The 26,837-nt window shown below is 40.7% G+C and overlaps 1 protein-coding gene across 3 annotated transcripts in view; it reads left to right on the forward strand.

Annotated features, from left to right (window-relative positions):
• Nucleotides 1-694: 694 nt before the first annotated feature.
• The window catches only part of emid1 (EMI domain containing 1), a 208,291-nt gene continuing 182,148 nt past the window's right edge, over nt 695-26,837 (forward strand). For all 3 annotated transcript variants that reach the window (XM_061906581.1, XM_061906584.1, XM_061906583.1), the window contains exons 1-2: nt 695-1,115; nt 26,184-26,297. In XM_061906581.1, the coding sequence (XP_061762565.1) occupies nt 952-1,115; nt 26,184-26,297 (278 nt within the window). In that variant the 5' untranslated portion in view covers nt 695-951. The remainder of the gene's footprint in view (nt 1,116-26,183; nt 26,298-26,837) is intronic.

Consider the following 26,837-nt stretch of genomic DNA (forward strand, 5'->3'; position numbering starts at 1 on the left):
AAGGCATACTTGCTCAACAGCCATACAGGTCACACTGAGGGTGGCCGTATATACAACTTTAACACTGTTACAAATATGCGCCACACTGTGAAGCCACGCCAAACAAGAATGACAAACACATTTTGGGAGAACATCCGCACCGTAATAGAACATAAACACAACAGAAGAAATACCCAGAACCCCTTGCAGCACTAACTCTTCCGGGACGCTACAATATACACCCCCGCTACCACCAAACCCCGACCACCCCCAATTTTTTTTTAAATTTTATTTGATATAGCATTGATATTTTTAAATTAATATAATTTGAAACTTGATTTTGCTTGTCACTATAAAGTTATATAAGCCTTGCTTGTTCAATATTCAATGCAAAACTGTGTGGGTCCCTATTAAAAGGTTAGTTTGTTCAACCTTGGCCCGCGGCTTTGTTCAGTTTTAAATTTTGGCCCACTCTGTATTTGAGTTTGACACCCCTGGTCTAAGAAAACACATTATGAATCGTGGCAATCAAAATCGATGCTATTAAAATGTTTGTCATGAAGGACTTTTTGGACGCTGCTCTTGTGTTGGGTGTCATTGAATGAAGTGGAGCGAGGTGTTTAATGCTCTTGAGTCTTGAGCATGCATTGTCCTCTGGTGGGGGGGTGAGGGGGTCTATAACGGGGCAGGCTAAAACAGCAGCAAGTAGGCTGTGCTTTTAAAAGAGCAGCGGAGCGCTATAAAAGTGCTTCCATGCCCGCTCCATGTGCGCACGACAGACATGCCCACTTCTGGTCATTCCCTCGTCTTTTCGTAAAGATTCCACAGGATAAAGAGCAATAAGAGACTAATACGCGCTTTCCCCCCCCCACTGGATGGGATGCGCGTTTTATTTAGTTAACTGCCTTTTTTTTTTGTCCCTCTTTGTGACATCTGCTCCCACGAACCGAGCCGGATCGCTGGATTGTGAGCATGCAGGGCAGAATGGGAGCTTGCCCACGGAAGAGCGTGTCGGAGCTTTGCAGGAGAAGTTTGCTGTGGACCTGGCTGGTCCTCTGCCTGTGTGCTGACGCTGACGGGACCTGGAAGACCGGACTCTACAAAACTGCCCCACACACCTCCGTCTACCAAAAAAAGTAAGAATGTATGCTCACTTATTTTTTCTCGAACTATTCTGTCTTTCCGTATTATGCGCACTTTAGTCCTGTTTTTTTTTTTTTTTAACAACATGACCTCCCATTGTGTTGATGCTTCTTTGCCCTCCATCAATCTCACAGCTCTTATTGTATTCTTGACACTTGGCTTCCCCTCTTCTGACCATGCAGCCATCCTTCAATATCCTTATATACAATAATATTCTAAATATATCACTAAACAACAAAAAATTTCATAGACCAGGGGTTATTACCCTTTTCTCGTGGCCCAACTTTTCCACTACATAGGGGCCCCCCAGGCCCACTCATATATCAACACTGAATCAGTTATATCACTCATATTCAATAATTATATTTAACCTACTTGCAGTTTAACACAGGGGTGTCAAACTCATTTTAGATCGGGGGCCAAATGGTCCTTTTTTTGTTTTTTTTTGTTTGTTTTTTCTTCTTTTTCATGAAAAAGGGACGTTTTTGTCACGAAAAAGGGAGGTTTTTGTGGTTGGTGCACTAATTGTAAGTGTATATTGTGTTTTTTATGTTGATTTAATACAATTTTTTTTTTTTATGAAAAATTCTTCTGCGGCCCGTACCGGTGGTTGGGGACCACTGCTTTATACCAATTAGGGAGGTTTGTGTCATTTTTGTCCTCCTACAGAAAGGATTTTTTTTTTTTTGTCATGAAAAAGGCAGGTTTTTTGGGTTGGTGCACTAATTGTAAGTGTATCTTGTGTTTTTCATGTTGATTTAATAATTTAAAAAATAAAAAAATTAAAACATTTTAAATACAAAATTCTTCTGTGGACAGGTACCAATCGAGCCACGGCCCGGTACCGGGCTGCGGCCCGGTGGTTGGGGACCACTAAACTAGAAAGTTCTGAAAATGTACAAATCGTAATGTTGTTGTTGTTTTTTACACTTACATGTTGCAGTTAATAGTATTTTGTTTTAATTTGTCGTTATTTATATTTTCTGAATAAATTATGTTATAATGTTCATCAGTCAACTTATTGGGGTTCATTTTCAATCCATGAAGCTAAACAAATGATATCAAAATCAAATTACAGTATGGTATTTATGTAGTTTGATCCTTTTCCTCGACGGATGTACTAACATAATGTGGTTTATTTTGTACATATGCAACATCGTCTACAACAGGGGTCGGCAACCCGCGGCTTTGGAGCCGCATGCGGCTCTTTAGCGCCGCCCTAGTGGCTCTCTGGAGCTTTTTCAAAAATATGTGAAAAATAGAAATGATGAGGGGGAAAAAAACATATTTGTTGTTTTAATTTGGTTTCTGTAGGAGGACAAAAATGACACAAACCTCCCTAATTGGTATAAAGCACATTGTTTATATTAAACATGCTTCACTGATTCGAGTATTTGGCGAGCGCCGTTTTGTCCTACTAATTTTGGCGGTCCTTGAACTCACCCTAGTTGTCTACATGTATAACTTTCTCCGACTTTCTAAGACGTGATTTATGCCACTTCTTTTTCTGTCTCATTTTGTCCACCAAACTTTTAACGTTGTGCGTGAATGCACTAAGGTGAGTTTTGTTGACGTTATTGACTTATGTGGATTGTGCTATTCAGACACATTTGGTCACTGCATGACTGTAAGCTAATCGATGCTAACATGCTATTTAGGCTAGCTGTATGTACATACTGCATCATTATGCCTAATTTGTAGCTATATTTGAGCTCATTTAGTTTCCTTTAAGTCCTCATAATTAAATTTATATCTCATGACAGACTATCTGTATGTGATATGGCTTTTAATTTTTTGCGGCTCCAGACAGATTTGTTTTTGTATTTTTGGTCCAATATGGCTCTTTCAACAATTTTGGTTGCCGACCCCTGGTCTACAAAGATACAAAGAATGCTATTGCGAAATCCAGTGGACACATTTAAAACAGCTGTCTCTTTCATTCAAAAATTTTAGGTCAATTTTTATACTTGGCACACTCATCCCGTGGGCCGGATAAAACCTCTTCGCGGGCCTGATCCGGCCCTCGGGCCGTACGTTTGACACCCCTGGCTTAACAGGACATATTTTGTCAAATGATATGAAAAGCATGTGTTAATCACAAAGGTTATTATTAAGGCTTAGATCAGGCTGATTACAAAAATAATTACTGATCAAATATACTACAAAAGAAGGCACTCATAAAAACTAAAATGCATTCTAAGTAAATAAATAATAAATAAAATATGTATTTTTTTTTAATAAACTGGCTTAAAATTAAAGTGCCCTGCGATGAGGTGGCGACTTGTCCAGGGTGTACTCCGCCTTCCGCCCGATTGTAGCTGAGATAGGCGCCAGCGCCCCCCGCGACCCCAAAAGGGAATAAGCGGTAGAACATGGATGGATGGATGGATGGATGGAAAATTAAAGTGCAAATGAAAATACAACTTCACCACTTTAGTCATATTTTTTGCCCTTAAGAAACTTCTCTATGACTTTAGCGCCAGACTTCTTCTGTTTTTTTGATATGTCATTACTGCCAGAGCTGGTGGAAAAGTGTATTACAACTGAGTACCGCTGCAGCCCATACGGACCACAGCTTGAGAAACAGATATTTTTGGCGGCCCTTCAATGATTAAGAAACACTGATCTAGACCGTTTTTTTTATTTTTTTTTTTTTAAGAAAAGGAGAAAATCCGCTTTGCTTGCCTTCTGCACACATAAAATGTTTAAAACGTTATGATGTGAGGACATTTCCCCATGATCCAAATATTTATGCTCTCAGGATGTGTGTGTGTATGCGTGTGCGTGCGCGTGTGTGTGTGTGCACTCATATGACCACACAGGAATTCCAGGGAAACATTTTGATGACATTTTAAACAAGGGTTTTTTGCCTGTTAATATCATTTTAGAGTCAAATGCCTGATATTTAATAGTTTAAAATTATTATACATTAATGCCAAAAGCAGATCCAGCCTGACAATTTAGTTATGCCTGAAATTATTATGCAATAATAATGCACTTTTTTGCTAAATGTAATGTGACAGTGAGAGCTGAAGATCAGTTTGCAGCCGAGTGTGAAGCGACCGGAATGAGAATCAGCACCTCCAAGTCCGAGTCCATGGTTCTCGCCCGGAAAAGGGTGGAGTGCCATCTCAAGGGTTGGGGAGGAGACCCTGCCCCAAGTGGAGGAGTTCAAGTACCTAGGAGTCTTGTTCACGAGTGAGGGAAGAGTGGATCGTGAGATCGACAGGCGGATCGGTGCGGCGTCTTCAGTAATGCGGACGTTGTACCGATCCGTTGTGGTGAAGAAGGAGCTGAGCCGGAAGGCAAAGGTCTCAATTTACCGGTCAATCTACGATCCCATCCTCACCTATGGTCATGAGCTTTGGGTCATGACCGAAAGGATAAGATCACGGGTACAAGCGGCCGAAATGAGTTTCCTCCGCCGTGTGGCGGGGCTCTCCCTTAGGGGTGAGAAGCTCTGCCATCCGGGAGGAACTCAAAGTAAAGCCGCTGCTCCTCCACATCGAGAGGAGCCAGATGAGGTGGTTCGGGCATCTGGTCAGGATGCCACCCGAACGCCTCCCTAGGGAGGTGTTTAGGGCACGTCCAACCGGTAGGAGGCCACGGGGAAGACCCAGGCGACGTTGGGAAGACTATGTCTCCCGGCTGGCCTGGGAACGCCTCGGGATCCCCCGGGAAGAGCTAGACAAAGTGGCTGGGGAAATGGAAGTCTGGGTTTCCCTGCATAGGCTGTTGCCCCCGCGACCCGACCTCGGATAAGCGGAAGAAGATGGATGGATGGTAATGTGACAGGAAAAACTGAACTGGATGCAATTGCATACATTTTCCAAAGCAGTGGTTGTCATTTTTTTTCACTAAGTACCACCTCAGAAAACTCTTGGCTCTTCAAGTATCACCAGTGTGACCAACATTAAAGTATAGTAGTGCAGTAGGCCTACATATTCATTAAAACATGACAGAGGTTTTATTTGAACAAGTATATGTATTACTTTTAGCCACTGTAACATTATACACAGTTTGAACAGTAACATTTAGGAAAATAAAACACTGTACTTTATTGAAATAATTCTATTGCGTACCACTAGATGGAGCCTGCGTACCACTGGAGGTAAACGTAACCCAATTTACGAATCACTGTTCTACACTTGAATGCTATCCGAACATTACAAGATATTAAAATTTTTTTTTGTTATCAAAAATCACTCAATATTAGATGGTCTACTTGAGTCATGGTTTCAAAGCAAATTATTCATCAATTTGTTAGTAAGAAAAACATGTGTACTATCTTTATTTTTTATGCTGTTTTTGTAAAACAAATACAAAAATATTTCTTATGATGGGAAAAACACAAAATATGCATCATTTAAAAAAATGACTCACAAATGGAATACTTTCGATTAGTCAAATACAGTTTAATATGTCAATGATTTATAACAACACTAATTTTAACGCCTTACTGTTTTTGGAACAATAGTATTTTCCCCCAAACTCACACTATCCCTTCTTTGCCGAAAAACGAATGCACGCAAAAAAGTGTTATAAGTAATTAATTTATATATCTTTTTAAAAATTTCAACAATTTACATTTTTTTCAATAGATTCAGACATATCCTTGGATATACAGTTTTTATATATTTGTGATGTTTTTTTTTGTTTAATGTGTTATGCTACTTTTTTTAAAACACAAAAAAGCCCCATAAATGTTCATGGTTTAACGTAAAAAAAAAAAAAAAAAAAAAAAAACGTAAAAAAAAAGTTAATAAGATGGACAAACATGTCTGCAAATTGTGAACAACAGAGCGACAACAGACAATAAGGAAGCCTTTGGTGCTGTTTCTTTCGAAAATTTTAAATAATTTAAATAGTACTGTAATTTGACAGAGATCTTTGACTATGTGCTTTTACTGCCATCCAGTGTTTACTTTTAATTATGTGCAATATAAAACAAATACAACATCAATACAATGTAGGTTTTCCATTTTTTGTTGAAATCTTGTGCTTTTGTTGGTTAACATTAGAACGGAGGCTTAAAACATTGACAACCAATTCATAAAATCACAAGCTGAGTCAGTGTTTTGGGGGAAAAAAGCCTAAAAAAATTGCAACTTTTGGCACAACTTTCTGAAAGAGCTGGGTTTTGGGCCGCAAGTATCACAGGAAAAGCCCAACCAAATTTTGGAAGGACTGCACATTCATGTAACGACCACATAAAGACGTGAAGTCGGTGCAAGATGGCCACCGCGCCCATTTTTTTTTTTTTTAATAAAGATTTTTATGGCCGTCTTAACTATTCAGGGGTAGCCTCAGAAGATAAACCCTGCCAATGGCGGAGAACTACTGAAGGGATAGTAAACTAAATTGTTTTGGCGGCCACATTTCCAGAAAGCTAAGGACCGAGACAGGACTTTTCCCTACACTGCACACCAAATCTGAGATTCAGATATCAGATTAAGGCCACATCAGGAGGTAGTCCGAATTCGATTGGAATCTGATCTTTTCAAATATGACCTCAGTCTAAATAGCAATGCGTCCTAAATGCGACCTGAATGCGACTTTTATGTCATCTTTGGGCGAGCTACTGTACGTCATTCGTGTGCACGGAGAAAGCCTATTAGTTTGCAAATAATAGGCTGTATATTATATAAAAATATATAATTATATATTATATACAAAGAAATAGCGATTGTTGAAGGACCAGAATCGATGTGTACGCTGTCCCATATTTGATTACATGTTAAGTACATTTTGTAACTTGTTTACGTAAATGAGTTGAAAAATAAAGCTAACATAGATCCATGCTGTCAATGTTGCCTGTACTTAACAGCCATAAAAAGATTATAGCCCTCCCAGATATATATATATATATATATATATATATATATATATATATATATATATATATATATATATATATCTTTCTATCTATCTATCTATCTATCTATCTATCTATCTATCTATCTATCTATCTATCCATCAATCCATTTTCGACCGCTTGTTTCTCTTGTGGTTGCGGGGGTGACTGGAGCCTATACCAGCTGCACTCAGTCGGAAAGCGGGGTAATATATATATAAATATACATACATTTATATGTATGTATATATATATGTATGTATAGACATACATGTGTGTGTGTGTGTATGTATGTATGTATGTATGTATGTATAGTCATACATGTGTATATATGTATGTATAAATATATATATATATATATATATATATGTATGTATAGTCATACATGTATATATATATATATATATATATATATATATATATATATATATATATATATATATATATATATATGTGTGTGTGTGTATAAGCAGGAGAAGATGGATGGAGGAGCCAGAGGAGCCAAATGAGGTGGTTCGGGCATCTGGTCAGGATGCCACCCAAACGCCTCCCTAGGGAGGTGTTTAGGGCACGTCCAACCGGTAGGAGGCCACGGGGAAGACCCAGGACACGTTGGGAAGACTATGTCTCCCGGCTGGCCTGGGAACTTCTCTGGATCCCCCAGGAAGAGCTGGACGAAGCGGCCGGGGAGAGGGAAGTCTGGGCTTCCCTGCTTAGGCTGCCTCCCCCGCGAAGAAGATGGATGGATGGATATTTATATTACATTTTTAAGGTGTGGCAACTTTTATTTTATTTTATAATAGCAGTGACTTCCTTGTTCACTTATCCATCCATCCATTTTGTACCGCTTATTCCCTTCGGGGTAACGGGGGGCGCTGGAGCCTATATCAGCTACAATCGGGCGGAAGGCGGCGTACACCCTGGACAAGTCGCCACCTTATCGCAGCTTGTTCACTTATGGAATCCGGTTATCTAATTTGCTTTTGATTTATTGAAATGCGCATGCAAGTGACGTTAAGGCCACATTGGGGCCACATTGGCGCCAGATCGGGGCCGGGGGTTGAGGATCACTGCTGTAGAATACTTAACCTTGAAAAAGTGGATCGTGAAACCCTGCTCCAGACCACTCTGACTGTGTGCATCCTCTTGTCCGAGGGGACCCACCATAGGCAAAACATTTATGTGTGTGGTCCCTGAGGCCACAACTCGGGTGACAATGAGGCCCCCACCCCTTCTCCTGGGCATGTGCAGGTGGCTTTCATGGCTCCCAGCCCTCAGCTCCCTCTGAGCTTTGTGGACATGTTTACTAAACATAAGCAGCTGGAATTCTATCGCCTCTGGTTTGCCTTTTTTTTCCCTCTCCTCCAGAAAGGTGAGATAAGTTTACAGTGAGGGGTAGACATCCTCATTGGGAGGAGAGCTGCTGCTGCTGCTGCTGTGCCGGGTCCACAGGGGTCAGTGGGTTTAAGGGGTCACGAGTCCATCCACCTGCCGTCCTTGCGGATCTAGTAAATCATGCACAATATGAGAAACACTTACAGTCGTTTGCACCTCGGTAAACTACAACCACGGCAACAAAATGACGGAACTGGATGACATTCTATTGGCTCTTATTAAATTATGTTTTGGCCTGGTGAGTTTATTGCCTCCAAGTGAGAGAAAAAGAAAGTTCAGACATTCCCATGTTAGCAGAGGGAGGGGAAAAAAAATGTATTACTCAAATGAAAGAGGATTAACACTACTTGAGTAATTTTCTCGACTGGCGAAGTCACCGTGGAGTAGAGCTGATAAAGCGTTCATTCACCCTTGTCCTTCTTTAAAACTATGTACTGGGGGTCGAGCCACGTCTTTATTTGGTGCCTCGTCCATTTTCTTTATCTTCCCCCAGATGACTTGTCATGGTCTGACAGGCAGTCTGAGCCCGGTGGGCCGCCTCATTCCTCATCCATCTTAACCACGTCTCTTTCAGCTTGGGAATAGAGATGACTGGGATTCCACAGGCTTTGTGTGTCTTAAAGCACAATGGCTTAGGAGTTGCTACTCAATGGACTTCAGTTAATTACATTTGAGTTATAATTTTGCTAGCTGATGAGAGTTTTTAGTCTTCTTAAAGGTCATATCCTCAACGACCATAACATTGGGTACATTTGGGACTTTTAGAGACACAAACCAAATTTTGTCATGAATACCGGGTATTAGAGATGCGCGGTTTGCGGTCTCATCCGCGGAGTCCGCGGTTAAACCGCGGGTCGGGCGGGTGACATGACGAAAAAATAGATTTTAATCAGATTCGGGCGGGGGGAGGTTGAATCATCCGGAAACATTTGATATACATGGTTCTGGGATCGGTATCCTTTGCCATTCAAAGAGCCATTTAAGAACCGTGTCATTAAGCAAAGAAGTCAATAGGAGAATGACTGCCGGCAGTCACCCAGTTAATAAGTATTAGGGCGTGCTAAGAAGCCATTGATTTTGTCGCCCTCTACAGCATGTACAATCTGCTTGTCAGTCCAGCATTATGTTGTGTGTGGCTTCCGCAGACACACGCACAAGACTGCAAGGCATACTGGGTGACACAGAGTACACTCATGGTTGTGATATAAACAATTTTAACACTCTTACTAATATGCGCCACGCTGTGAAGCCACACCAAACAAGATTGACAAAAACATTTCGGGAGGACATCCTCCCAGTAACACAACATAAACACAACACAACAAATAACCAGAATCCTTTGTATCCATGACACTTCCTGACTATTTTATACACCCCGCTAGTAGCAAAATTGTGGGGATAAGAGGGGGATTAGACAGAGAGACAAAAACCACAACAGCAAACACAACAATAACAACAAAAACAACAACGATAGAGCAACATCAGCACATACGATACGTACAAATATGATCGTAAAAGTGATAGCAAAGAAGCAGTTAGTGAGATGAATAATAATATAGAAATGACAATGAGAATTTTTACACTACAACTGGAGCAATACAAATACCAATACAAAAAGCGCTATTGATTATGAACAATACCAATAGTTTACCTCTATTATCAACAATACAGTTGTTCAGATGCAACAATACGTATACACAATGATAACTAGAGAGATACAAAAAAAAAGGAATACCGAAAGATGGAGGGGAAGAGAGGGAACCTATATTAATCTTGTTGATTGTTATAGTAACAATGGGTTAAGCTTGGTTAGTGTGCCATGTGTTACCCATTTTAATGAAATAAATATTACCTTTTTATGTCAATTTCATTTAGTTAACGTATTTTTCGGACTATAAGGCGCACTTAAAATCTTTTAATTTTCTCAAAACTCAAAAGCGCCTAATGTACGGAATTATTTTGGTTGTGCTTACCGACCTCGAAGCTATTTTATTTGGTATATGATGTAATGATAAGTGTGACCAGTAAATGGCAGTCAAACATAAGAGATACGTGTAGAATGCAATATGATGACAGTCATTATGAGTTTGACTATCAACATCCATCCATTTTTTTGTAATATTTCCGTTTTTAGTATGATGCATTTGGAAAGAAATGCATTTTTACTCTTCGATGACCTGTTACTAAATTGATGCAGATCACCAAGAACACACGTTTGCATTGTCAGTTGGAATGTTTGTATTTACAAATGTGATTGCTTCTTTTGTTGTTATCAACCATAACTCTTTTATTCTCTGACATTCCCACAATAAGTGAACAAATAGTTCCGTCAGCGGCCTGACACTTCATACATAACTTGCTATCTACTGGACCAATTTTATAGAGCTGAGAAGATGTAAAATACAGTCTATTCAAGATCTTAAATTGACTCAGTTTATCTGTAATGCTTGTAAAGGGCTTTTTGGCATTTCTCCAAATATCATTCCATGACATGTCTCTTTCTTCTAAAATGTTTAAGTCTATCTTCCATTTCCGAACACATGCATCATTTGCATTTCTAGTATGATGTTTATTTATTATTCCATAACATATTTTCATACTTTCTCAATTGTATGTTTTTGTGTTGGTTTAATATTAATTTTAACGGAACATTTGTAGTTTTAAAGGGAAAAGTTTTGATACAGCTTTTGAATGTACCTGAAGCAGGTGTGCCTAATATTCTGCCCAGTAAGTGTTTTTGTAACTTCCAACCCAATGTTTTTCAACTTTTTTTGAGCCAGGGCACAATTTTTTTATTGAAAAAATGCAGAGGCACACCACCATCACGAAACATTAAAAATTTAAACTCAGCGGTCGATATTGACAGTAAAAAGTCGTTACCGCAATTGTTGGATATGAATTCAAACCATAACCAATCATTCATCACTATTGCTCTTGTCTCAAAGTAGGTGTACTGTCACCACCTGTCACATCACACTGTGACTTATTTTGAGTTTTTTTTGCCATTTTCCTTTGTGTAGTGTTTTAGATATTGTCTTGCGCTCCTATTTTGGTGGATTTTCCTGTTTAGTTGGTATTTTCCTGTAGCAGTTTCATGTCTTCCTTTGGCGCTATTCCCCGCACCTGCTTTGTTTTAGCAATCAAGACTATTTCAGTTGTCGTTATCCTTCTTTGTGGGGACATTTGTTGATTGTCATGTCATGTTCAGATGTGCTTTGTGGACGCCGTCTGCTTCACACAGTCTTTGCTGTCGTCCAGCGTTCTGTATTTGTTTACTTTGCAACCAGTTCAGTTTGTAGTTTCGTTTTGCATGGCCTTCCCTAAGCTTCAATGCTTTTTCTTAGCAGCACTTGCCTTTTTGTTTATTTTTGGTTAAGCATTAGATACCTTTTTAACTGCACACTGTCGTCTACATAGAAGAGTATAACATGGTTACTCTGCCGAGCTCTAGACAGCACCGACACATTTGCAGAGTATTATTACTGGTTTGCAAAAATATTTTCAACCCAAATAGCAAAATTATATATTCTCCCACGGCACACCAGACTGTATCTCACGGCACACTAGTTTTTCGCCGCACAGTGGTTAAAAAACACTGCTCTAACCCAGTGGTCCCCAACCACCGGACCGATTGGTACCAGGCCGCACAAGAAATAAAAAATAAAAAAAAAATTTAATTTATTTTTTTAATCATTAAATCAACATAAAAAACACAATATACAAAAAGGTTGGGGACCACTGCTCTAACCCACATACTGTATGGTGCGCTTGACAACACTCCCAGTGCATCCATCTCTTCACTTGCCGGCACTTAAAGATGCACGCGGTCGCGACACGCTCGAGGCCAGCAGGTGTCCACACCTGACAGACCCAAACAGACGAAGACAAATGAGGGCTTTTTCTTTCTTCTCTACTGCTGTGAAGAGACACTTGGCTGTGACCTTTGACCTTCTATGGTGTGTGCACTCATGCACTTGCTTTTGAACTTGTAGCATAAAGAGCTGCCATTCCTTATGGTCCTTATCATATAATAGTCTTTTAAAGCTCCCTTTGATTCCCCCTTGTGTGCCTTACCATCTATTGCTCATTTCATGTGGGCCAATTGGCTTTCGAAGCTCCTGCAGACCCTCTTGCTTTATTAATGGCTTTGCAATATTTGTGTCCTCAGCACATTTGTCTTTTATGCTGCTTTGCCGTCTTGTGGGATTAAGTTAGTCCCATAATTGTCTTTCCCTCTGCCACCATGTTCCTGTTCCCTCATGTGACCCTCATGACAAAACTCTTCCAGGCTGCCACATATGCGCTTTGTCTCTCGCGAGTATTTTCCCCTCACACAAAAATCTAGAGAAATTAAAGCGTCAAGCAACTCGGGGTTCATGCGAGCCGGAAGGAACGCTCGTCCTTCCCAATGCCCATCAATTCAAGAAGATTGCGTGGGATTGGTGTCGGTATCGATGTCTAGTGATGATCAGTTTCCAACATTAAAGCCTCATATCAGTTTGGAAGGAGAAGACATCGTTTATTGTCAAGTGATGACAGTTTGATGCTTGATGGCGAGGAGCAGTTTTTTCCGCCAGGTTTCACCCAACCACAAATGGGTACGAATAGATACTGTCCCATCTCCAACTTCAAAGTGTCATCATCATCATTTGAACCAATTCTTATCGAGATCGGATTATGTGGCGCCGTGTTACAAATGTTTAAAGTTTTGTGGCAAACCATCAGATCTAAGTTTGGCGCCATGCCACGCCCACATCTTTTCCATCCATTCATCTGGGTCGCGTCATTAAAGCGTCAAGCAACTCGGGGTTCATGCGAGCCGGAAGGAATGATATCGATGTCTAGACATGATCAGTTTCCAACATTAAAGCCTCATATCAGTTTGGAAGGAGAAGACATCGTTTATTGTCAAGTGATGACAGTTTGATGCTTGATGGCGAGGAGCAGTTTTTTCCGCCAGGTTTCACCCAACCACAAATGGGTACAAATAGATACTGTCCCATCTCCAACTTCAAAGTGTCATCATCCTCATTTGAACCAATTCTTATCGAGATGCAATTTTGTGGCACCGAGTTACAAATGTTAAAAGTTTTGTGGCGAACCATCAGATCTAAGTTTGGCGCCATGCCACGCCCACATCTTATCCATCCATTCATCTGGGTTGTGGGGACAACAGCTCCAGCAGAGACCCCCAGACTTCTCTCTCCAGAGCAACATAAGCAACTTCCTTCTGGGGGACCCCAAAGCGTTCCCAGGCCAGAGAGGAGATGTAATCCCCCCATCTGGTCCTTGGTCTCCTGCCAGTGGGACGTGCAACAAGGACCTCCCTAGGGAGACGCTTTTGAGGCATCCGCACGAGATGCCCGAACCACCTAAGCTGGCTCCTTTCCAAGCAAAGGAGCAGCAGCTCTACTTCCAGTCTCTCTCGGGTGACCGAACTTCTCACCCTCTAAGGGAGATGCCAGCCACCCTTCTGAGGAAACTCATTTCGGCCGCAGATTGAGTAGTTTTATAGTCTTGCTAGAAATTCTAAAGCTGACCCAATACTTTTGTAAGGATTGTGCAAGCGATTCTGGCCTTCTGCTATTTCCTAAAAGTTGCGGATTACTGACTTGCACGTTTTCCACCAACATCTGACCATGGAGCATTTTTGCCCTCGCCGGCCTTTTAGGCTTTTTCCACCTCTCTCCAGTCGTCAGCTGGAAGTACACTCAGCAGTGTCATGAAAGATGCAGACTGAGAGGGTCTGCAAGGCGAACAGATGGGCCAAAGCTGAGATTTTCCTATAAGAATTTCATTTTCAAACTATTGGCCAGAGATGGCTGATGATTTATTTAGTTTGGGCGCAGCGCTGGGAGCGTGCCATGTGTGCTGCCGAGACCGGATACATCGGACCCGCTTCGTGCCAGTTAGACGGCACAGGGTTTTATGACAGGGAACTTCACAAACCATGCTTCCAGTGAGAGGAAGCTGTGTTGACGTGAAAGATCTCAAAGCACCTGTGACCAAAAATACAAAATCTAAGCATCTTTGTGTAATGGTCCGCTGAATGTATTGTTATTATTTAGTATTTATTTACAAACATTTTTTTATATGTCCTGTCCAGTAACTTATTGTCCTCCTCAGAGCCCATAATTGCTCTAGAGATGTACTTTCCAAAAAAGATATGTGGGGTATTTCTTTTGGTGCCCTATTTGTATTTGACTTGATTACATTTTTGGATATATTGTACGTTTGGTGCAGCCAGGGGATAGAAAAAAGAAGGAAAAAAAAAGAAAACAGAGGGGGAAATTGCATGGACAAGAGAGAGAAAAAACCACAAAAACAATATATACAAATATGTTACCAAAAAGTACAAAGAAAAAACAGTAAGTGAAGTAGATAGTAATAACACTGAAATGACAATGAACATTATTGCACTACAAACAGTAACAATACCAATAGACTAGATTATCAATACCAATATTGATAATGAATAATAATAATAATAATAACAATAATGACCATGTGGAGGGGGCGTGGCCTGGGGGCCTGCAGCGACGCGAGGTCTGCCAAGACCGGCTTCGAAATCAGCGACAGGTGCGTAGATGGCCCACCTGGGCCTGGTTATCTAATCACCTGTGAAAAAGCAGCTGCCGGGAGGAGAGAGGAGTGGGAGTTGGAGCTGAAGGAGAGTCGGAGCAGGAGAGAGAGCAAGAGAAAAGACATTTGCTGAAAAGCCACAAAAAGACTGTATTTGGAAAAAATAAAATGTCATGGTGACTCTGACCTGGACTCTCATGTCAATGCTTGGTGGTCCGAAGAGCCCACTGGAGGGGAACCTCCACAGACATCTTTTATGAAAATTACAGTTGCTTCAAATGCAACTATACATGCATTTAATGAATAGTTGAAATACAAAAGAAGGCAGATAAAGAGAAAGGGAAAAAAGAAACCTTTTACATTGTTATGGTATAATAGGTCAAGTGGGAGAGTGGCCGTGCGCAACACGAGGGTCATTGGTTCAAATCCCACCTAGAACCAACCTCGTCACGTCCGTTGTGTCCTGAGCAAGACACTTCACCCTTTCTCCTGATGGGTGCTGGTTGGCGCCTTGCATGGCAGCTCCCTCCATCAGTGTGTGAATGTGTGTGTGAATGGGTAAATGTGGAAGTAGTGTCAAAGCGCTTTGAGTACCTTGAAGGTAGAAAAGCGCTATACAAGTACAACCCATTTACAACCCAAGCTTGAGCAGTGTGCCTCGTTTCAACCCAGTTTCCTGGCGATATTTATATTTATTTAGTGTTTAATCGTGATAAATTGCATTATTCATAGTCAACTCAGAATTAATTGCAGTTAATTGCAGATAGGTATACTTTTTCATTATTAACTAGTGTAACCCAGACAGATCATTTTCAGGAGGGGTGGCTTTATATTGCTGCATGACAATGTTCTAACCTTCTCTATTAATTAAATAAATGTAATGCTCAGCCTGCTAATCATTCTGGAACTGAGGACTCGACCAGAACATGTTATAAAATAATTTACACAATGTTATAGCCAGTCAGAAAAATCCCCCCACCCGCCCTCATATTCCTCAACTGATGTAGTTGCATTTCTCAAGTTGCAAGTATCACAAAATAACATTACAAAACATCTCTGACAAAGCATGATGGTAATGTAAGACGTTTTTATTTTGTTAATGTCAGGGTTTCCCCTAAATTTCCAAAATACCTGTGGCGGTGGGGGCGTGGTTAGGGGGCGTGGTCGATATGACGTCATTGGATGATTTGCTATGATGCACATATTTTTTAAAAAGGGATTTAAAACAAATCTGTTAATAAGTACATTTTTATTACATAATATTGTTTTGTTGTACTATTTAATTGTTGCTGCTTATTAAACTATGTACTCTGTTAAGATTTTTTTTGGATCTTTTTAAAGATTTTTCTCCAAATTCTTTTAGTCACTTTATCTGTAATAAAAATGATTGGCAACAAATCTAGCATCTATTTCAGGTGTTATTGCAGACTGTACTCGTGTTTAGAGACTTCGTTTAGACACTTCTTCCGTTGCTTGGAGCCTTTCTCTCAATAAAAGCCGCAAGTGTCATCTTAAATCGTGAAGATCGCTTTCTGCAGGTATATCTCGAATATATTAAAGTACATCAGCAGCCTGGACACGCTCCAAACAACCCCATGCGTATGTCTGGTGTTAAAGGCCTACTGAAACCCACTACTACCGACCACGCAGTCTGATAGTTTATATATCAAAGATGAAATATTAACATTGCAACACATGCCAATACGGCCTTTTTAGTTTACTAAATTGCAATTTTAAATATCCCGCAAAGTGTCGTGGTTAAAACTTCGTGGTATGATGACGCGTGTGTTTGTCGTCTCGGTTTGTAGCGGACATTATTTTCCAGCCCGATCCAAGCTATAAGTAGTCTGCTTTAATCGCATATTTACACAGTATTCTGGACGTCTGTGTTGCTGAATCTGTTGAAATTTGTTCAATTAATAATGTAGAAGTCAAAGTAGAAAGATGGAGGTGGGAAGCTTTTAGCCTTTAGCCACACAAACAGACGGTGTTTCCTTGTTTAAAATTCCCGAAGTTGAAACTTTACTATGGATCAGAGCGGTCAAGCGAACATGGATCCCGACTACATATCAACCGGCAGTTTTCGGTGAGAAAATTGTGGTAATAAGTCTGCTCTTACCGGAGACATCAACGGAGCCAGCGTCCTCCTGCAGCTGCGTGACTTCCCTCAGCGACTCTGGCGTCAACACACCCGTGGCCACACCCCTCCGACTTTCAGGTACTATTTAATCTCACTAAAACACTAGCAACACAATAGAAAGATAAGGGATTTTCCAGAATTATCCCTAGTAAATGTGTCTGATAACACCTGAATAGCCCACACTGCAATCGCCTTTTTTTTCTCTTTCTTTTCTATTCCTTCACTCTAAGTTTCCTCATCCACGAATCTTTCATCCTCGCTCTAGTTAATGGGGAAATTGACGCTTTCTCGGTCCGAATAGCTCTTGCTGCTGGTGGCTATGATTGAAAACAATGTGAGCATGTGAGGGGCCCTACAACCCGTGACGTCACGCGCACATCGTCTGCTACTTCCGGTAAAGGCAAGGCTTTTATATTAGCGACCAAAAGTTGCGAACTTTATCGTGGATGTTCTCTATTAAATCCTTTCAGCAAAAATATGGCAATATCGCGAAATGATCAAGTATGACACATAGAATGGACCTGCTATTCCCGTTTTAAATAAGAAAATCTCATTTCAGTAGGCCTTTAATGTGTATGTTAGTGTGTTATGATGGTCATTTTTCGCATGGTCTCTGAACACACCGTGTCAGCGGAGAATAAACAAGTGATTGTCTTGAAGTGAAGCACGGAGGCAGCCGTGTGTGGCGTGAGGAAATACTTGCTTGAATTGGGCCGGTTGATAGCATAAAATTGACCATAGAAGTTAAAAAGAGCGTCAGACTTTGTTTGTTTTCTCCTGGACGCTACAATACATTATATTACTTTATTTTAGTAGGTGTTGCAGCTAATAGGAAGCCCGTACATTGAGGAGAAACCCTAAACGTATTTAAACCGGATGTAAAGCGTAGCACTTTTATTTTGAAGCCGGAAAGTGTGTGATTGGTTTGAGAAAGGGTCTTGACATGTTTTGATGTCAAACCAACTGTTTGCAATAAAAAAAAAGCTCCTTTCGACTTCCTGCCGACGGTCTTTCATTTCTGTTGAGCTTTAAAGTCCTACTGAAACCCACTACTACCGACCACGCAGTCTGATAGTTTATATATCAATGATGAAATATTAACATTGCAACACATGCCAATACGGCCGGTTTAGTTTACTAAATTGCAATTTTTAATTTCCCGCGGAGTTTCTTGTTAAAAATGTCGCGGAATGATGACGCCTGTGTGTAACGTCACGGACTGCCAGGACATATTAGCGCAGCACCATTTGCGGCTAAAAGTCGTCTCTTTTCATCGCGCAATTAAACAGTATTCTGGATATCTGTGTTGCTGAATCTTTTGCAACAATGGAGAAGTCAAAGTAGAAAGATGGAATTGGGAAGCTTTAGCCTTTAGCCACACAAACACACGGTGATTCCTTGTTTAAAATTCCGGGAGGTCAAGCTTTACTATGGATCAGAGCGGTCAAGCGAACATGGTTCCCGACCACTTGTCAACCGGAAGGTTTTAGTGCGAAAATTGTGGTAAAAAGTTGCTTCTTACTGGAGATCAGCTGAGCTTGCGCCGTCCATGCAGCTGACGTCGACTTCCCCTCAGACACTGGCCTCAAAACACCCGTGGACACACCCCTCAGACTATCAGGTACTATTTAATCTCACTAAAACGCAAGCAACACAATAGAAAGATAAGGGATTTCCCCGAATTATCCTAGTATATGTGTCTAAAAACATCTGAATCCGTCCCAATGAAATCGACTTTTTTTTTTTTTTCTAGTCCTTCGCTGTCAATATCAACATCCACGAATCTTTCATCGTGGCTCAAATTCATGGGGACATTGTCGTTTTCTCGGTCCGAATAGCTCTTGCTGCTGGAGGCTCACATTATAAACAATGTGAGGACGTGAGGAGTCCTCACCCTTGTCACCTCATCGTCTGCGACTTCCGGTAAAGGCAAGGCTTTTTTATCAGCACCAAAAGTTGAGAACTTTATCGTCGATGTTCTCTACTAAATCATTTCAGCAAAAATATGGCAATATCGCGAAATGATCAAGTATGACATATAGAATGGACCTGTTATCCCCATTTAAGTAAGAACATCTAATTTCAGTAGGCCTTTAAGCCATCTTACTTACTAAATCAGTCACAGTAACAATCTAAATGTTATCTCATCACTGAACCATAACTGTAATCTCAACACGGAAGTGAAGCACCACCCACCTCTGAACTACGCACGCAGCAGGCGTTTGCTGCAGGAATGTCGCCTCTTCTTACAACGAAAAATTGTTCTTTCTTGTCGGGAGAACAACATGCCATGGCTTTGAACCTGATATTTCCATAAGGTAGACTTTCCTTTGTCCATTACTGCTCACTTGTGGCTCATCAGTAGCAACTGCAGCCAAGTTCCCTCTGCTACGGCACGGCACGAGGGTCAAAAGGGAAGTGTTCGCGTTAATCGCCTGTTAAAAAATGTGTGCCATTATTGAAATTTATAGTTAACGCGTTATTATTGCGTTAACTTTGACAGCCCTAATATTTCTATGTACCGTATTTCCTTGAATTGCCGCCGGGGTGCTAATTAATTTAAAACCTCTTCTCACTCCTGCGCTTACCAAAGGCATGCGGTAAAAGTAAGCATGCGCTAATTATTTTAAAACCTCCTCTCACTCCGGCACTTACCAAAGGTATGCAGTAAAAATTTGAGTGGGATGTAAGCTTGGACCTTAAATCCTACCGAATAGTGACAGGAGAAGTGTCACTCGTGATGTCACGAGTTTGACCAGGTGGTAATAGTAAGCATGCGCTAAATATTTTGGGAAGAGAGTTTGACCCGGCAGTAATTCAAGGCAGGCACATACTTATTGCCCTGCGGCAATTCAAGGAAATACGGTATTCCTCTGGAATAAAATGATCTTAAAGTCGGCTGGCAGATAGAAGGATCGTATCCTTACATGCCTTTAAGAGAAACAATATTATCTGCGCTTGTCATAAGGCTTCTCATTAAGCTGGTTAGGAAATTGTAAAATGCCAAGTCTTCTTGCTGTTTCCTCTGTGATAATTACATGTAAGTGCAAAGCAAAGAAAGGAGAAGGCCATAAAAAGCCCCCCCATTGCAGGCAGCCTTTGCTGTTCCCAGGTGCAGCCCCCCTATACTGTCCTAACATAGTCTGGGAACCTGATCTTTATCTGGTTGCAGGTGATTAATGCACGGGAGAAGACCACCCCCACAGTACACTGCAGCCCCTTCACAAACTGTTTAGTGACAGTGTAACCATGCTGTAACCTTATACCTTATTTACTGTACATACATCATCTTTTGTTTCCATTTTTCCCAGAAAATACATTAATTTGCATTCATCCATTGCAATGTCAAGCTGCTGCATAAAAACTGTTATTAACTGTACGCAGCGTAAATACTCACTAAATGCCCATCCATCCATCCCCCTACAAAATGCAAAATTGTGTTAAACAGTGATAATGCAGTAATACCTCAATGTAGGGCTGGGTGATATATCGATATACTCGATATATCGTGGCTTTGTCTTTGTGCCATATAGAAAATTACTATATCGTGATATTCGAGTATACGTTCTCACACAGTTGCTTATAGCTGCGGGCATTACACTACAGGCTCTTCCCACTCTGTTGTCTCTCTTTCTCACAGACAGCAAGCGGACCTTCTTACATAGGTCACATACTGTCACCTCATACGTCACATACGTATACGCTCTCGCCCAGCAGAGAGGTAGCAGCATGGGAAACGTTAGCTGTGGTGCAAGTAGTAATACGAGAGAAAGAAGGTGCGAATCTGGTTACAAATGAAAGAAGAGTTAATTCTCAAGAAAAACAGCAGGGGGTCCATTGTCTGGGGGTGGTTTGGCTTCAAGTGGGAATATGTCGAACAGACAACTTTAATTTGTCAAGTGTGGGGCACAAGCGTTGCTACAAAAAGTAGCATTACTGCTAGTATGTAGCATCATTTTAAAAGTCACCCGCTAGAGCAGTGGTTCTCAACCTTTTTTCAGTGATGTACCCCATGTGAACATTTTTTTTCATTCAAGTACCCCCTAATCAGAGCAAAGCATTTTTGGTTGAAAAAAAGAAATAAATAAGTGATATACAGCACTATGTCATCAGTTTCTCCCATCCATCCATTTTCTAACGCTTATTCCCTTTTGGGGTCGCGGGGGGCGCAGTAGCAATAGCAGCAGCAGGTAATAACCAGTGGGGTATGCCGGTGACGAAGCACGCTGTATTTTCCCAAACGAACAATGACACTATTTTTAAAAGCTACCCAAGTAGTCACCTGACAGTGGTAGCCACGCCCATCTTAAAACTCCCAAGCAAGCCCGCCATAAATACATATACACATAATAAATCCAACATTGGCTCTGGCCCTAAGTGTTGTATTTCTTATAGACACGCTGTTTGATTGAAACGTGCATCTTAGTTGCAGTTTTCATTATCATAAACCTGTTGAAATTGCCATGTAAGTAGCATGTCTATGGAAAATCCAATGTAAATTAGCATCAAGCTGGCTAATTATGAGAAACGGAGCCTTGCTGTACTTTTGAGCGCCTTCTTCCTGCTTTGTTGGCATTGAAAATTGCAACATTACTTTGAATGTTTGTTTCCCCGCCAAGTGTTTAAGCCGGTGTATGACACAATATCGCGTCCAACAAAGATATATAAGTATTGTACCATTTGATTTTATTTGAATGTCAGTCGATAGCAATAAAAGTACCAAATTCACTACCCATACCTACTACTGGGTCACTATGGAATACAATTATTTTACCCTATTTTCTGGGTTATAGAGCGCACCAGTATTCAAGCCGCACCTACCAAATTTTAGAAGAAAAAATATGTTTACATATATTAGCCACACCGGACTATAAGCCGCGGATATATACTGGTATGAAAAATTGGACCCACGAGCTACGAAAGCTAGCTCTCTAATCAGCTGAACAGACTCAATAACTCCACGATGGCATTTTGATGAGTTTACGAAAATGAAACACTACATGAATGTCATTTTAAATTAATAGTACTATTGTAGCTGAGATAAGCGCCAGCGCCCCCCGCGACCCCAAAAAATGGAATAAGCGGTAGAAAATGGATGGACGGAACACAGCCACTTGTAAATGTGTTATTATATTTACTAATGCTAACGCTTGCTTGATATAGCTTGAAATATACATGAAAACACTCCTACAGACATCACTCATGGGACGGTTTAGTAAGTATGAATTGTTTTAGTTATATGTATAAAACTTCCAAACATTGCTTGGAGTGATAGATTAATAATCCTTACGAGCAGAAATGCTATGGACGGTTATACTTCCGGTTCAAGGCACGAAACAAGAAGTACATTTGCAACCCGCGGCACCTGCTCAACCAAACTCATCCAAAAGATGGTGCCATAGCACAAACAAGACCACACCTTTTCGGTGTTTTATGAAAACTATTTGTTGAATACAATACATTATGGCTGTTAGCAAATAAAGAAGCAACAATTAGCCGCACCGTTTTATAAGCCGCAGGCTTCAAAACGGTAATTAGGAATGTTTCTGTGACGATCTGTCACTTCATTTCTGTTTGTATCCCTATTTTTGTACTTACTTCCCGTCAGTGCTCTTATTTTGTTCCATTTCCTGTTTGTTCCGCGAAGCACTGTTTTTTCCTCACCTGCCGCTGATTGGCAGCCGGTCCACACCTGCTGCCAATCAGCATATGTTCTATTTATGCCTTGTCTCGAGCACTCCTCAGTGCTAGGAGATGGCCTTACGTTTGGAACGCTTACATGCAAGACTGCATCTTGGGGTCTCAAAAACTGCAGCCATGCGAGTTCCTATGAGTTTCCTTTTTTTTTTTTCAGAAGTAAACATGGTGGGGGTACGCCAATGCAAAAAGGTATTCCTACTAAAGCAGGGTCACCAACATGGTGCCCGCGGGCACCAAGTCGCCCGTAAGGACCAGATGAGTCGCCCGCTGGCCTGTTCTAAAAATACCTCAAATAGCAGCACTTACCAGTGAGCTGCCTCAATTTTTTAAATTGTATTTATTTACTAGCAAGCTGGTCTCACTTTGCTCGACATTTTTAATCCTAAGAGAGACAAAACTCAAATAGAATTTGAAAATCCAAGAAAATATTTTAAAGACTTGGTCTTCACTTGTTTGAATATATTCATGTATTTTTTTTACTTTGCTTCTTATAACTTTCAGAAAGACAATTTTAGACAAAAAAATACAACCTTAAAAATGATTTTAGGATTTTTAAACACATATACCCTTCCTCTTCCTCTTCTTTCCTGACAATTTAAATCAATGTTCAAGTATTTTTTTTAATTTTTATTGTAAAGAATAATGAATACATTTTAAGTTTATTCTTCATTTCAGCTTGTTTTTTCGACGAAGAATATTTGTGAAATATTTCTTCAAACTTATTATGATTGAAATTCAAAAAAATTATTCTGGCAAATCTAGAAAATCTTTAGAATCAAATTTTAAATCTTATTTCAAAGTCTTTTAAATGTATTTTCAAATTTTTGTTCTGGAAAATTTAGAAGAAATTATTTGTTTTTGTTAGAAATATAGCTTAGTGCAATTTGTTATATATTCTAACAAAATGCAGGTTGGATTTTAACCTATTTAAAACATGTCATCAAAATTCTAAAATTAATCTTGATCGGGAAAAATTACTAATGATGTTCCATAAATTCTTTTTTTTATTTTTTCAAAGAGATTCGAATTAGCTAGTTTTTCTCTTCTTTTTTTTCGGTTGAATTTTGAACTTTAAAGAGTCGAAATTGAAGATAAACTGTTTCAAAATTTAATTTTCATTTTTTTTCCTGTTTTCTCCTCTTTTAAACCGTTCAATTAAGTGTTTTTTTCATCATTTATTCTCTACAAAAAACCTTCCGTAAAAGGAAAAAAAATGTACGACGGAATGACAGACAGAAATACCCATTTTTTTAATGTATATATATAGATTTATTTATTAAAGGTAAATTGAGCAATTTATGGCAATTTATTTAAGTGTGTATCAAACTGGTAGCCCTTCGCATTAATCAGTACCCAAGAAGTAGCTCTTGATTTCAAAAAGGTTGGTGACCCCTGTACTAAAGTGTCTGAAGATTTCCATAGGAGTACAACTTCCCTCAGAGGTTCTTCCATCAGTGAATCTATGTGTGCGGCCTTAACGACATGTGGGGATTGTTAATGGGAGCTGCTTAGCATCCTCTGCCTTTGGCGTTTTCCTTTAGCGTAACTAGTCTCTCTGGGTCACACACACACACGAACATATGGTCATGCATATTGACAAACAGACTGTAGTGCCCCCCCCACTTCCCAATGCCGCCAAACACGTTGGCAGAAGAACACACAAAGTTCTGTGCTAAAAGTTTCCTTTGTGGTTTCTCAATGGAGCTCCCCCGCTACGCACATTTATTGATTGTGTAAACACACACTGAAGTAACCGTTTGCATGTTTCCCCCCCTCCTGCTTCCATTCACGTCATTGTTCATAAAAACCAAATGTGTTTTTTTTTTTTTTTAATTAGGAAGCACAATTGAGGGTTGAGATGAGAGGAGATGATTGTTCTGTCAAGTCTGCTATCAGATGTGAAGCCCTGACCCTGAATGAGCTCATTTTCCCGGCAGGGTGATCTCTTTACAGCATGGGTGTCAAGCTCTGGCCCGTGTAATTTCATTTGGCCCTTGAGGTAATATCAAATTAAAATTAGAGCTGCCCCGCCGGTATTATACTGGGGCGGTGCCGCTGTAACAACGCATTTGTCAACCCTCCCGAATTTCACTGCCCCTCTCGTAAATCTCCCGGGGCAACAATTCTTCCGAATTTCTCCCGATTTCCACCCGAACAACAATATTGGGGGCGTGCCTCGAAGGCACTGCCTTTAGCGTCCTCTACAACCTGTTGTCACGTCCGCTTTTCCGCCATAAAAACAACGTGCCGGCCCAGTCACATGATATATGCGGCTTTAATACACACGAATGAATGCAAGGCATACTTGGTCAACAGCCATACAGGTCACACTGAGGGTGGCCGTACAAACGACTTTAACACTGTTACAAATATGCGCCACACTGTGAAGCCACACCAACAAGAATGACAAACACGTTTCGGGAGAACATCTGCACCGTAACACACGTAATACCCAGCCCCCCTTGCAGCACTAACTCTTCCAGACACTACAATATAAACCCCTGCTACCACCAAACCCGGTCCCCCCCCCAATTTTTATTTACATTTTATTTGATATGCCATTGATATTTTTAAATTATTATTGATAGGTTGATTGGCAACACTAAATTGGCCCTAGTGTGTGAACGTGAGAGTGCATGTTGTCTCTCTATCTGTCTTGGCCCTGTGATGAGGTCGGGACTTGTCCATGGTGTACACTGCCTTTTGCGTGAATGCAGCTGAGATAGGCTCCAGCGACCCCAGAAGGCACAAGCAGTAGAAAATGGATGGATAATTTGAAACTCGACTTTGCATGTTACTATAAAGTTATATAAGCCTTACTTGTTCAATATTCAATGCAAAACTTGTTTGGATCCCTTATAAAAGGTAAATTTCTTCAACCTTGGCCCGCGACTTTCTTCCGTTTTAAATTTTGTCCCACTCTGTATTTGAGTTTGACACCCCTGCTTTATAGCCTCAAAACTCTTGTGATAGTGCCTTACTATAAGTCCTTGTGGAAAATGGACTCATGACCCTGCCTTGGCATTTGCTGAAAACCCTTCATCTCGGTATGAGACCCTGTCTTCCTCTCCAGTCTTTTGTGGCCTTATCTCTAAATGCAAATGGCTGGAACCCGCCAGTGCAAATACAGCCCACAATGCACTTGTGCATATCTCGTGGCTGATTAAAACAGCGTAAACACCATAAAGGAGTTCGGAAACAAAAGACTAAAGAGCGGGGGGAGAGGGGGAGAGAAGAGAACTAATTTTCTTTAGTCAGTGTCCTGGTTTTTTGAAGGATGCCTTCAAACCATCTACTCCCATGCATTATTCAAATTCTCAAATGCTGTTTTCTTGTACCCACACTAAGAACATTCTGCAAGCTTACATGGTTTGTGTCCCCTCCTTGCAGAAACTGGTGTCCTCACACAGTTACCAGGACAGTGAGCTGCCAGGTGCAGAATGGGACAGTCGTGCAGCGGGTCTACCAGACGTGCCGCTGGCCACAGGGATGCACGGGAGGCAGGTGAGGAGAAGGAAATACAGCGTACCTCGAGTCGACTCCAACATAACTCACCTAACAAATAGTAAAAGTCCTTTTTTGTCCTGATTTACTAAAGGTTTGCAAGTACTAAAACATCTACTCAGTGCCCAAGTGGTTAGAGTGTCCGCCCTGAGATCGGTAGGTTGGGAGTTTAAACCCCGGCCGAGTCATACCAAAGACTATAAAAAAATGAGAACCATTACCTCCCTGCTTGGCACTCAGCATCAAGGGGTGGAATTGGGGGTTAAATCACTATAAATGATTTCCGGGCGTGGCACCGCTGCTGCCCACTGCTCCCCACTGCTCCCCTCACTTCCCAGGGGGTGATCAAGGGGATGGGTTGAATGCAGAAGAAAAATTTCACCACACCTTGTGTGTGTGTGAAAATCATTGGTACTTTAACTTTAAACTTGTTTTAGTACTAAGTGGATTGCGTCTGTGGAATGAGCAGAATAAGGCGTGCAATCTATTTTGCATCTCTGTCTTCATTAATATGCTAAATATGTGCTGATAATGAAAACA

This window comes from Nerophis ophidion, linkage group LG07, assembly GCF_033978795.1.
Source record: "Nerophis ophidion isolate RoL-2023_Sa linkage group LG07, RoL_Noph_v1.0, whole genome shotgun sequence".
Classification (NCBI taxonomy): domain Eukaryota; kingdom Metazoa; phylum Chordata; class Actinopteri; order Syngnathiformes; family Syngnathidae; genus Nerophis; species Nerophis ophidion.